Genomic DNA, 13,603 nt, shown 5'->3' with positions numbered 1-13,603 from the left:
GTCCTGGGCAGTCAGGACTGTATGGTGAGGTCTAGCCGAGACTGGGAGCATCTTTATTTACCTTGACTGTGTGTGTGTGATCTTTTGATAGGTGAGTTAATTTTTAATGTTTATTTTATGTATCGGTGATTTGTCTGCATGTGTATCTGCTCCACACACATGCAGTACCTGAAGGGGCCGGAAGAGGGCATCACATCTCTTGGAACTGGAGTTACAGATGGTTGTGAGCCACCATGTGGGTGCTGGGAATCGAACCTGGGTCCTCTGGACAAGCAGGTGGTGCTCTTAACCACTGAGCCATCTGCAGCTCCTCCAGTAGGTTCAAAAAACATTTCTGGATCAGGAGTCAGGCCTCTGTCAGTGGCTTTCATTCATTAAAAACCCCTTTTCATTTGCCTTGTATAGCAGTGTGTGTGTGTGTGTGTGAGTGTGTGTGAGCATGGGCATGTATGCATTCATGTGTATGTGCACAGGTGTGTATACATATATGTGCATGCATGTGTGTGTATGCATATGTATGCATGCGTGCCAGTGCGTGTGCATGTATGTGTGAGCGAGCATGCGTATGTGGGTGTATGTATGTGTGCATGCATGTGTGTGAGTGTGTGTATGTATGTGTGTATGTGAGCGTATACATGCTTGTGTGTGTGAGCGTGTGCATGCATGTGTGTATGTGTATGTACTCAGGTAAAGGCCAGAGCACAGGTGTTCCCCAGGCACCATCCATTTTAAAAGACAAGACTGCGTGTGTGTCTGCATAGATGTCTGTGTACCACTTGCATGACTTGTACTTTCGTAGGCTAGAAGAGAACGCGGAATACAACTCCTGGAAATGGAGTTGTAGATGGTTGTGAGCCATCATGTGAGTGCTGGGAACTGAACCTGGGTCCTCTGGAAAAGCAGTCAGTGCTCTAACCACTGAGCCTCTTCACCAGCTCCCCATGTTTGTTCTAGGGCCGACTGAGGTAGGCTGGGTAGCCAGCAAGCCCCAAAGGTCTATCTTTCTGTTCAGTAATGATGCAATTATAAACATAGGTGACTGTCCCCAGCTTGGTTTGTTTGTTTCCCTATGTAGCCTTAGCTGTCCTGGAATTCACTCTGTAGACCAGACTGGTCTTGGACTCACAGAGATCCTCCTGCCTCTGCTTCTCCCATCCCCTGGTAATTTTAGACATAAAGACCCCGGACAAAGCTCAGAAGGCTCTCTGCTCTTGAGGAACTTAAGTTTGGAATGGACACATGGACATTAAGTGGAGTGGTGGACTGGGAAGGGGGTGAAGTGGGTCATGTGGCTGCCACAGAGAGTGAGGGCTGGCTGTGTCAGGGAGAAGCCATGGGGAGATCTGGGCCAAGTGATTCAGGCGTGGCAGCCACAAGTGTGTAAGTCCTGGGGCAGTAGTGGGTGGTTCACAGTGGCCAGAGCAGGATGTGTATGTGTATGCGTGTGTGTGCGTGTGTGTGTGTGAGAGAGTGTGTGTGTGCATATGTGGGTGCACGAATGTCTGTGGGTGCGTGAGCATGTGCACTTGCACATGTGTGTGAGTGTGTGGGTGTGAATGTGTATGCATGCATGACTGTGTGTGTGTGTGTGTGTGTATGTGTGTGTGTGCTCACGTGTGCACGAGCATGTGTGCGCCCGGTCTCTGAAGGTGTTCCCTGGAACATGGGGCGCCTGTGAAATCACAGTTGGTTTTCATCCAAGTGAGGCACTCTGCTGCTGTGCACAGGGCCCTGGAGGAGGGGGTGGGGTGGGGTAGAGGGGGGTGGGGGGTGAGGGTGGGGGAGCAAGCGCAGAGCGGGAGGATGGGGAGGGTGTGTGGCTCTGCAGGAGCTGGGACCACAGGTGTCTGCTTGGTCAGTGCCCAGGGCCCTGTGTCTAGGGCTGGTGTTTCGAGACCAGAGGGGAGGCTGCAGAGGACGGAGATTCCGGCCCTTGGAAGGGCTAAGGCGGTGCCTTTTCTGGGCCTGGGGGCAGGCACGTGCTGTCTTTCCTATTTTATCTTCAAGGTGGGCCAATGCTAAAACTCAGTGTAAGTCGGCTCTGCCTCCCTGAACCCCTGCCTCCTGCCCCCTCTTTCCCCTCCCCCTTGCTCCTACCTTCAGGCTGCTGCCTCCTTCCCCTTTACCCCTTTACTCCTTCTCCCCACCCCACCCCACCCCTCCCCTTCCCCTCCCCAACCCTCCCCTGCCCCTGTCTTACCTCCCTTCTTCCCTCCCTCCTCCCCTGCCCCCTGCCTTCTGCTCTTCTCCCCAGTTCCCTGCCCCTCCCCAACCCTCCCCTGCCCTCTGCACCCCTTTCTCCTGCACCCCTGATCCTTCCCCGTCCCCCTGCACCCTGGGCTGCTTCCCTATCCTTCATGTCCCCCTCCTCCATCTTCCCCTCCCCTTGCCTCCCTCCTTGTCTTCCTTTTTGTTTCCTTTCTCTTCCTCAGCCCCCCCCCCCACTTCCTTCCTTCTGTCCAGTTGGAGCTAGGGTGGCATGCAGAGCCTTGCCTGACTAACACCCTCAGTTCTCCTTTTCCTCCTGTTTGAGGCGGGGGCCTCCCTGAGCTGAATTTACTCTGTCACCCAGGCAGGCTTTGAACTCACCAGTCCTTCCACATTGGCTCTCCAGGTACCTGGGATCACAGCGGGGCTCCCAGGCTGGCTGTTCAGGCAGCTTCCCAGTAGAACCTGGATGCTCTATGGAGCTGGGCCCTTGCTGCTGGGCCTGGTGAACTGGTGAACGTCTTATCTCCACAGAGTCACTTCAGCAGTCTTCATAGGAGAGTCGTTTGAAATTATATGTGAATTCCAGGTCCCCTAGGACTTGAATAATTTGTTCTTTTCATTTGGCTGCTTTTGTTTCTCATCTGTAGTGTCATGTGTGTGAGTGTGTGCGCACATGTGTGTATGCATGTATGTGCATACATGTGTACATGTGTGTATGTATGCACGTGTATACAGGTATATGTGCATGTGTGTATGCATGTATTGTGTGTGTCTGTGCATGCATGTATCTGTGTATGCATGTGTGCATGTATGTGTGTACATGTATGTATGTGTGTGCATGTATGTGTGTACATGTACATATGTGCGTGTTTATGTCTAGGTCTATGCGTATGTGTATATGTATGCATATGTGTGTACATGTGTATATGTCTGTGCATATGTATATGTGTGCATGTATGTGTGTGTGCATGTGTGTATATTTGTGTATGTGTGTACATGCATATGTGTGTATGTATGTGTGTATGTATGTGTGCACACATATGTGTGTGTGTGTGTGTGTGTGATGTGCAAGGAGCAGGACCATGTTAAAGATGTGTCAGTCCTTTATCATATTTAATTTTCTTCCTCATCAGTGAGTCAGGATGGCCATCCCCCAAAGACTGAAGGGCAGACTTCCTTCCTGAGCCCCAGTTTCCTCCTCTGTGACCAGACTGGTTCTTTAAGGGCCATTGCTAATTGTAACAGGGTCTCAGGTGCACTGGAAGGTGCAGCAGGGGACTGGGGCAGGCCTTATGCCATGCGACCTGGAGCCAGAAGACACCGTTTGGTTCCTAGTTCCAAGGCTTCTGAGCCACTTTGCCCTGTCAGCTGTTTGGCTTCCAGCTCTGGAGGAGTCAGAGAGTAGGCACCATGCAGGTGCTTCAGGCCACAGGGTTCTGGTGAGAGATGGGGTGTGGGTGTGGGAGGCAGCCCTGCACTGGGGAGTTAGAGCCTCCCATGGCGGAGCAGAGCTGAGCCAGACTCTTCCCAGCCATCACAGCTGCTAGCCTCTATACATAGAGGTTATGGGTTCACACAGAGGGCTCCAGAGAAGGAAGGGAAAGTTGGGGCTCTCCTGGTTCTGCTTCCTACCCTCCCTCCGGGTTCTTAAGGCTCTGCTCCCCTGACCCTTATAGTTCCAGGCCTCAGAACCTCTCCTGCTGACAGCTCTCCAGAGAGGGTCTGGGTGTGGCAGGCCCTTGTCACACCCCCGCTTGCAGGAGTATCAGAGGCTTCAGGCAGGAGGCTGCATGCAACCTGGCTGCCTCCCTCCTTCACGTCTCGGGTGTAGTCTTCAGCCCTCTCTGTCTTCACAGCTACGGTCATCTGCAACCTTAGCCCCAGGAAGCCTCTGACTGTGTCCTAGATCTCAGTCTCATTAACTCTGCAAACCTTCCAGTGCTAGGATCCCCTAAGCCAACGGGTCCCCGGTCCCTGGGGTTATGAGGGCCAGGGGAGCAGAGTCTTGAGAACTGGGGTGTAGCAAAACTCTGAGAGCCCCGACCTTCTGAATACTGTGACCCTTCAGTACAGTTCCTCACGTTGTACTGACTGCTCCACCCCAACCATAAACTTATGGTTGCTACTTGATAACTATAATTTTGCCACTGTTATGAATCATAATATAATTACCTTCTTTCTGTTGGCCTAAGGTGACCCTTGTGAGAAGGTCATTTGCTCCCCCAGAGGGGTTGAGACCCACAGGTTGAGAACCACTGCCCTAGGCTTTTTCTGGATGTGCTGGCCCTCTTCTCTGGGAAGGGGTACAAGGCTCTACACCCTAGCTGGAAAGTTATGACCTTCAGCTGGCTTCCATGGCTTTAAGCAACTCAGGGTGGGGTGTTTCATGGAAAGGGCGCTTGGCCTGGTAACCGACTGTCACTGGTAGCATTTCCTTGCACCAGGCTGTCTGATAAGGTCTTGAAAACAGCCGTGGTTCTGGGAATTTTGAGAACAGTGGTCAGTGATGGTGAAGACCGCAACCTCAGCCTCTTTCCACGGTGTTAAGGGGAGGGAGAGAGATAAAAAATGGCCACCATTTCTGCAGGGCCTGGTATATCCTAGAGCTCGTTTATAGTCTTTCTAGGCTCCCCAACAACTCCAAATGATTGGAATTCTGTCCCCTGTTCTCTAGACGGGGCAACAGGCTCCGTGCCATAAGATGTTTTGAAGACTGGAGTAGGCGGTGCCTGGAGTAGGCGGTACCTGGGGTAGGCGGTGCCTGGAGTAGGTGGTGCCTGGAGTAGGCGGTACCTGGGGATTGGAAGAGATGGGTTCTAGGCTGGGAGTGAGAGAGAGGGGAGGGCTTCCCTCCTATGACGCTATGGCTCTTGAGACCCATAAGCATTGACAAACACGGCCCTAAATAAGCTTCTGCTTAGTGTCAGTTGAAATCACCTCTGTGCCTTTGGTGCCTCTCCTGAATGTCACCTGCCCCAAGTGGACTTTCCGTGTTCAGTGGCCACAGCCTCCTCATCTGGTCTCAGCTGCTCTGGTCTTGTGACAGGGACAATGGCAGTGGCAGATGGGGAGCCGCAGCTCCATTTTCTTTTAGCGTTCCCAGTTGCGCACAAGAAAGACACCATCTGGAGGGAGAAGGTCAGATCGTTAAAGATATATATGGGCATGAATTGTCAGGGCCTGATAGGCTGTGGGTGCACAGGGGAAGGGAGAGAAGATCTGGGGGGCGGGCGGTGTAGAGGAGGAGGCTGTGCGTTCTCTTATCTGGCTGTCAGGTGGGTGAGCGCCACAAGTCTCAGGCCTGACTTGGAGGGTCTGCCTGACTGAGTGTTCCCTGAGGGCAGGGACACGTATCTTAAATTGGCTTTTGTTTATTTACCTCTGGGCCTTAACTGAGAAGGCACCGTGGCCTGCGCATACTGTGCTACAGGTCCATGGCTTACTTTACTGTGTTTCCCCGACCGGGATGGGGGGCATTTTGTTCTGCGCATGTGCGGAAGTTGTGCTTTGCCTGACGAGTCTCTCACATGCTGACTTTTTCTCTTTTCTGTGGGCAGGACTAGGGTTTATGGGACAGTTTCTAGGACCCAGAGTGTGAAGGGCCACTTCTGGGCCTATTAGGAAACGCCCATCAGTGCTGAGTGCTTGGCAGAGATGGGAGCCGTCGGGGTCACCGGTCAGCCTTTGGTATTAAAGGAAGCGTCTCGCTTCTCCAGTGTTGTCACCCGTGGGCTTCACTCCAGCCTCTGTAGCCCAGCTGGCGTTTGGGCTGGGCCTCTTCTAGGAGTAGTTCTTCCTTACACATGCTAGCCTTTCTCTTTGGCCTCTCATAAAAGCAAATCACATTGCCCGGGCATTTTAGATACCAGTGCAACATGGGCTCTGAGAGAAAGGTTATGTTCAGGTTGCCCTCGGTCATTGGCGTGGATCTGTAGTATGGCTGCCACGGTGTAAGTGGTTGCTATGTATAGATAGCTTTGGCCTTCACAGACCATCAGCACAGTAGAGAAGAACCTCCTGCCTCCACACCCATGCACACGGAAGTGGAGAAGCCGTGGAGAAGAGCCAACCCTGTTCCTTCAGTTATGATGGGTTGTGCCTTATAAGCTCATCTGAAGGGAAAACTGCATTTAACCCCTTACCTCCCCACATCACAGCTTAGCCCAGCCGACCTTTGGTATGCCTGTGTCATTTCCATTAGCCCAGGGTCAAAATGTGTGCGTAATCAAGTGTGTGTAGGTTGTGGAATGCGTGTCCTAGCATTGCCAGATGGCCCAGGTGCCATCTTTAGTAATTCAGACAAACCAAGTATGGATGTGTGGACACATGCATACGTACATGCCCTTGTGAAAATGCATACACAGGTGGGGGTTGGGAAATGTGTCAAGGTCCAAAAAGACAACCTCCAGAAATGTCTGGTGTGGTGATCCGGGTGACCTGGAGCTGGCTGTCGTGCATCCTGAGAGATGGCGCCACCTAGTGCCAGTTCAGGGAAAGATCAATGCTCAGTATCCAAGGCCGGTCTCGGCTTTCCCACCCTTGCAAAGTGGATGGACATAAATTGAGTCGCTCCAACCTGGAGACACTTGCAGTAATGAGGGATGTGACAACTCTAATGGGCTGGAACTCTGTTGATAAGGAAGGACCGGCATGTGGTTAGGCGAGGCTTTTAGGAGAGGAACCCGCTGCAGAATGGCTCGAGTACTAGCTGGGCAGCGTTCCACGTAACGGAACACCAAGAGCTGCGCGCTGAAATGGCTGACAATTATGGAGCCTGGTGACCAGAAGATACAGCTGGGAGGGAGGGGTGGCTCTTGTAGCTCTTCCAGAAGAGTCTGGGCCTTACTCCAAGCAGACCAGGACGCCACTGGTGTTTTCAAACAGGAGCAAATGACGTTCTGTGGAGTTGTTACAGACTAGCCCTGGAGGTTGGGAAGGGTGCCTTCCTGTTTGCCAACAAGGAGGAGTGTGGGACTGAGGGAGGCTGGTGTCCCAACAGTTGATGACCTCCTCATGACCCTGGAGTTGTAGGCACCCTGCAGGTGGGCATCTTCGGGAAGAGCTAGAGCATTGCTATGTTGGTAGGATTCAGCCTGGCCTTGTCAGAGAAGGCGTGGCCTGTTGGAGGAGGCGTGGCCTGTTGGAGGAGGCATGGCCTGTTGGAGGAGGCATGGCCTGTTAGAGGAGGCGTGGTCTTATTGGAGGAGGTGTGGCCTGTTGGAGGAGGCGTGGTCTTATTGGAGGAGGTGTGGCCTGTTGGAGGAGGCGTGGTCTTATTGGAGGAGGTATGGCCTGTTGGAGGAGGCGTGGCCTTATTGGAGCAAGTGTAGCCTTGTGTTCTTTTTTTTTTTTTCTTTTTTTCGGAGCTGGGGACCGAACCCAGGGCCTTGCGGTTGCTAGGCAAGCGCTCTACCACTGAGCCAAATCCCCAACCCTAGCCTTGTGTTCTTGCAGGTTTAGTGTGAAGAACTTGGTTCCAGGAGCCTAGTAGCCCAAAGCCTCTATGCGGGTGCTGCCTCATGCCACAGTCAGGACCTACCTAGTTTTGCTTCCCAATCCCTGTGTTGCAGTGTTACTTCTATGGTGATGAGCGCTCTACCCACATTTTATTACTGTGAATGCTGGCCAGGTGGACCCACAGCCCCTTTCTCATTGCTGCAACAGGAACACAGAGGGAAGTTTTTTTTTTGTTTTGTTTTTGTTTTTTTAAATGTTGTTGGATCGTAGCTTGAGGGGTGCATTCCACCATGGAAGGGAAGAAAGGAGGCAGGGCCTCGAGGCAGCTGGTCACATCACATCTGCAGCCAGGAAGCCGAGAGAGATGGATGCAGGCACTTAGCTCACTGTCTCCTTTCTGTGCAGTCCAGGACCCCAGCCTAGGGAATGGTGCCGCCCACATTCAGGGTGGGTCTTCCCTCCTCGGTTAACCCAGACTAGAAATTCCCTCACAGACATGCCCGTAGGTTGGTCTCCATGGTGATTCTAGAGACTGCTAGGTTGTAATCAGTGTTAACCGTCACACCTTCCTGCTTGCGCACACACACACACACACACACACACACACACAAACACACACTAGGGCAGTAGCCTTGTCACACTGGATGGCTGTTGTGATCTGGTATATAAGAAAGGAAGGCCCCTTAGTAGGCAGAATTTCTGGGGCTGGCATTAGTTTCTTTTCTCCCCGTTCCTCTCATCATTAAAAGGTTAAAATTTCTATTGTGAATGGGTGTTTGTCTGCGTGTAATTTCCATTTGTGCCTGGTTCCGATCCCTTGGGATAGTCGTGAGCCACCATGTGGGTCCCGGGAGTCAAACCTGGGTCTTCCGGAAGAGCAGCCAATGCTCTCACACCCAGCCATCTCTCCACTCCAGCCTCCTCCTATTCATTCTTTGAGCCCATGTGTTCTGACCTCTTAGTCCGTGCCGGACGCTGCTGCAGGGTTAGAGGTGAATGACGTATCCCAGACCCTGGCTTACAGCTTACAACTGAGGGACCTGTGGTGACAGCCACAACTAGGTCTGTAGCTGACAAGGATTCAGGTGGGCATGAGACACCAAGGGGCACAGGACAGGCCCTCAGAGGAGATGCCATAGCCAGGGTGGACAGGAAGGGCTCGTCAGAGGAGGCTGACTTCGAGCAGAGCCCCGACCACCTCCTCGCCATCTGCTGCTATAGATCCGCCTCTCACTTCTTCAGTCATAGGCGTCTGACTCAGTTCTTGAAAACAGGGACCTTTGCCTATCCCTTAGCAAAGCACAGGATGAAGGAAGGCCTCCGCCTCAGCCACATTCTGCTCAGCAGACAGGTCTCACATGGTCCAGCCCAGACCTGGAACTTGCCGTGGAGCTGAGGGTGGTCTTGAACTTACGAGGCTCCTGCCTCCGTTTCTGAGGGCTGGACGATGGGTGTGTGCATCACACCTGATTCATTTCACGCTGGGGATAGAACTCTTGTATGCCAGGCAAATGGTCTATCAATGGAGCCACATACCCAGCCTTATAATTTCATCCCCCACCCCGCTCACGGCTAGACCGAATGACCGTCGAGCCCCTAAGGTCTGTCTGTCTTTCCCTGCTGTCACCTGGGTTGCAAGTACTCACTCTCACAGTATTCACAGGGGTGCTGATTTGAACTCGGTTCTTATGCTTGCACAGCAAGTCCTAAGACCCATTGACTACTCCCCAGACCAGCCACCCTTTCCTTGGCAAAGGAATTGAGGCTCAGGGGGTTGGAGTGTCTGCACAGGTGGATCCGTGGTAGGGTCAGGCTGCGACTCTGCCCTCAGGGTTCCCAGACCCCCGACCGTGGTCCCTAGCCCGAGGTTCGTAGCCTGATACTCTCACCCTCATCTCAGTCCAACAGGCATGTGGGGCGGGAGTCTGACCAGAGGAATGAAGTCACCAAGAGGCCTGGCCTGCTGGGGTCCGTGGTGACCCCCAGGGCCAGTTGCTATGGCTGGGGCTCACACCCTAACTAGTTTCATATACCCCCTTCCTCTCACTGCAGGGGAGGAGAACCAGCCGGGATGGCTGTGTCCTGATGAGGACAAGAAAAGCAAAGCCCCATTCTGGTGCCCCATCCTGGCCTGCTGCGTCCCTGCCTTTTCCTCCCGGGCCCTCAGCCTGCAGGTGAGTGGACCCGTCACGGGGTTGCTGTGGAGGCCCTGCCTAGCCTGGGATAGCCAGTGTCTAGGTAGTGTCGTACCTGCAAAATCTCACTCAGCGTCTCAGTCCAGCGGACAGACCCGGGGGCCAAGCCATTCGTTCTTGTTCTGCGAGCTACCTTTCCTACCAAAAGAAAGGTCTGTGTGAGTGACCAGCATGGGTCACGGGGTGGAAAATTCCATTATTTTGTGACAGTGAATTCTAGCAGCCTCATCTGTTGAAGGCTTGACTCCGGACTGTGCCCGAGATGATGCCACCAGGCCACTGCTGGCTTTGGCGGGACTCTCTCCTCATCCCAGGATGCCTTGTGGCGTTCATACCCTCACTTGCCCACGGCATCCTTCTGGTATTTAGCCACACTTCCTGTAATAGTGGTTAGAACAGCCTTTCTCACAGGAGAAGCCCAGCCAGGTCTTCAGAAATGACAGTCAGTGAAGGGGTTGGTTTAACCTGATTACAGTCTCCATGGTATTAACCACCAGGAAGCTCGCCCCCACAGCCGTCACTTGTCCCTTATGTCCTGGCAGAGCCCGCCCCTCCATCTGGAGCAACTGTTGTCTATCCTCTCCCAAGCAGATGAGGACCCTGAGCTCTGGGACAGGCGAGCGAGCGTGGGACCCAACACAGATAAATAGTCCCAAAAGCCGTGCGGGCTGGGCTGTAGACTGGGGCTCTAAGACCTGAAAGAGCGCCCTTGCGATGTAAGTTCATCGTCCATTCCTTTGTTCATCTGTCCGTTCGCAGGTCATCCCTGAGCACCTACTGTATACTAGAACTGGGGGTGCAGTGGTGACCAGGACATACGAGGTTCCTGCCTCATAGGGCCTTTAGTCTAGTGGACAAAGGGACCTCAGCACACCGAAGGGAATATAAACAATGTTAAAGCAGAGACACAGTAGGCATGGAAGTGGGGGCTACATGGTTAGGGAGGCCCCTTGAGGAGGTGGCATTAAACAGAGATCCACATAGCAAGAAGACACAGACCCCAGAGGACCCTGGGGACCCACATTCTAAGTGGTCAAATCAATACGGAGCAGACAAATCAAAAGGGTCAGGCAGGGAAATAGGACTGAGCTCGGCTTCGTCGTCTCTTAAAGGAGCCATCTTCTAGTCCTGTTATGGTGGCCGTTAACTTTCGATGTGAGTTCTGGAGAGGACATTGAGACTATTTCTCTGGGCAATGAGGCTAGCCCCTGGGAGAGGGAGACTGTGATAGACTTGCAGTGTTTCATTCTTGAAGCCCCAATGGACCCAAGGCAGGCAGTGGTGTCATCTGGATCTTGATTTGAATCCATGGATGGGGGCTCTGTGGGTAGAAGAAGAGGCCAGGACAGTCAATCGAGGCTTGGAGCCCAGTGCAGGGGCCTGCTGGAGGCTGGGTCAGCCTGGGACCTGGAGGCCAGGGCTGGGGGCAGGGAAAAGTTAGTCTCTCTCTTCTGCTGCTGAGCGAGCCTCACCCAGAGTCTCCCAAGGAATACCTAAAACTTATCTAATTCATTTTTTGAGATACATTCACTTTTATTTTAAGTGTACACGTGTGCCCCCATATGCATGCATGCAGTACCCACAGTGACCAGAAGAGGGCACCAGATCCCATGGAACTGGAGTTGCAGATGGTTGTGAGCTGCCTTGTGGGTGCTGGGAATTGAATCCAGTTCCTCTGCAAGAGCAGTCAGTGTTCTTAACTGATCTGCTGAGCCATCTCTCCAGTCTCCTTTGTAATAGTTAAAAGAAAAGGTTTTCCTGGAGAGTATGGACTGTATGTTAAAGGGAAATAATGAAAGAGTGGGGTTACCTTTGGGCCTTGGTGTGGAAGCCAGTGTCCATGGATTGTCTGGGTCTATCCTGCACTACTTACCCAAGGGTGGCCCTGGGGTGCGATGGCCTCTGCAGCGGGGCCCAGGTACACAGGTCAGAGAGGGTTGACGGAGTCCCCAAGCAGCCTTCTGTCTCCTCTGCCATCCAGAACCTGGGAAGGTAAATGAGGGCCCGTGTGTCTCCTCACTTGGAGCTACTAGGGCTCAAGAACTCATGGGCTGGCAGAGTGCTCAGCCCCACTCAGTCATTCCCAAGGAGCCCCACGTCAGCCGAGAGAGCCATGCATGAATATCTGTGGGTAATGGGCCTGAAGGAGGGGGTTCCTGGGAACCCGCCAGAGCCTGTCTTGCCATATTTCCTGGGCTGTTCTCACTCAGCCCTGCCCGCCTCCTACCTAGCCCAGACAGCTGTGCCCCATCAGCTCTGTGCCAGCAGCCGGATGAATTAGAGCGGAGACTGCCAGCCTTGTCCAATTACTGAGGGAACAGATGTGTATGCGGGTGCTACCCGGGCTTCTCTCCCACTCCCTTGGGCTCTCAGGTAGCCACAGGAGTGGGCAGGCAGCCTGTTTCTTCCCTGAGGAGGCTGGAGTTGGGTAAGGGAGAGTTGCTGGCCCCACCTCTTTCCTGGGCAGACAGGACCTTGGCCTGTGAAGTGTGCATTGAATTCTGTTCTTGCTGGTGGTTGAGGCTCAATTCTCTCCTTGGAGCAGGCAGCTGTGCCCATGTTGGGCCATGCCAGACCCATTGGAAAAGGACAAAGACTGGGAGCCTTCCTGCCGGACTTGTCCCCCAGCCTGGAATGCCCCAGTGGTGTGACACTGGAAAGCTGTTGCGGTTCATAGTGTAAAGTCACATCTTTAGTATCAGTCGAAGAGACAATTGAGCCCCCTAGCACCCCGTGACTGGGTCAGAGTGAGACTTAAATGATATGGTGAAGGATCTGGAGAGATGGCCTAGTGGTAAAATGCTGACCACACAAACGACAATTCGATCCCTGCGCTCATATAAAAAGAGATGGGTGTGTACTGTGGGCCTGAAGCCATCCCAGTGTTGGGGGAAAGAGAGAGGTGGGGCTCCAGCCTCAGTAAGATACCCTGTCTCCAAAAAGAAGGTGAACGGTAGTTGAGGACGACGCCCAGTGTCGACAGTGTTGACCTCTGACCTTCAAACCCCTGTGCATACACATGCACATGCATATATGTGCACACTCGACAGAGTTGTGTCCAGTGCATTCAGGGCAAACATCTCGGCAGGTCCCCTGGGAGTTCCCAAAGGCTGGACCGCTGGCAAGTCTGAGGGTTCTTTTTGGGCTCTTGACTCCTTTCTAAAGTAGGGGGCCTGTCCCTGGAGGGGCAGCGGGAAGTCAGGGGAGGACATGCCACAAACCAGGTTTGTCTGAAGGCCCGCCTGGCCATAGGTTTGGGAGCGTCAGGTGTGTGCATTTTGAGATGCTTTGCTTTTTAATCAAATTATGTTGTTTATTTATTTACTTGTGGAGGCTTGTCATGGTGTACATTTGGACATCCATTTTATCGTTCCCCCATGTGGGTTTAGGGCTTTGAACTTAGGTCGTTGGGCTTGGTGGCAAGCCCGTTTGCCTGCTAAGCCATCTCTCAGGCTCTCTGAGATGCTCGAGGCTTGAATGCCTTGTGGCCCTGGGGTTGTAGCCTGGCCCCACAGAGGGTATTCAGCCAGATAGCTTAGTCCTCAGCTTCCCAGTTCAGAAGCCTCTGTTCCGATGGCCACCAGCCTTCACTAGCCACAACGGGTAATAGTTTTTCTATGGCTATAACAAAATACCTGAGGTTGGATACTGTAAGAAGAAAAGAGGTTTATTTGGCTCACTGTTTTGGAAGCTGGACATCTCAAGTTCAGACAGTCCCAATCCTTTCCCTGGTAAGATCT

General features: G+C 53.0%; 1 protein-coding gene across 8 annotated transcripts in view; it reads left to right on the top strand.

Annotated features, from left to right (window-relative positions):
* The window catches only part of Arhgef10l (Rho guanine nucleotide exchange factor 10 like), a 142,989-nt gene that overhangs the window by 94,171 nt on the left and 35,215 nt on the right, over positions 1–13,603 (top strand). For all 8 annotated transcript variants that reach the window (XM_063288423.1, XM_039111324.2, XM_039111322.2 and 5 more), the window contains one exon: positions 9,721–9,842. In XM_063288423.1, coding sequence (XP_063144493.1) covers positions 9,721–9,842 — 122 coding nt within the window. The remainder of the gene's footprint in view (positions 1–9,720; positions 9,843–13,603) is intronic.

This window comes from Rattus norvegicus, chromosome 5 (genome assembly GCF_036323735.1).
Source record: "Rattus norvegicus strain BN/NHsdMcwi chromosome 5, GRCr8, whole genome shotgun sequence".
NCBI lineage: Eukaryota > Metazoa > Chordata > Mammalia > Rodentia > Muridae > Rattus > Rattus norvegicus.
Note: the sequence above shows the minus strand (reverse complement) of the source record. Positions and strands in the feature narration are given on the sequence as shown.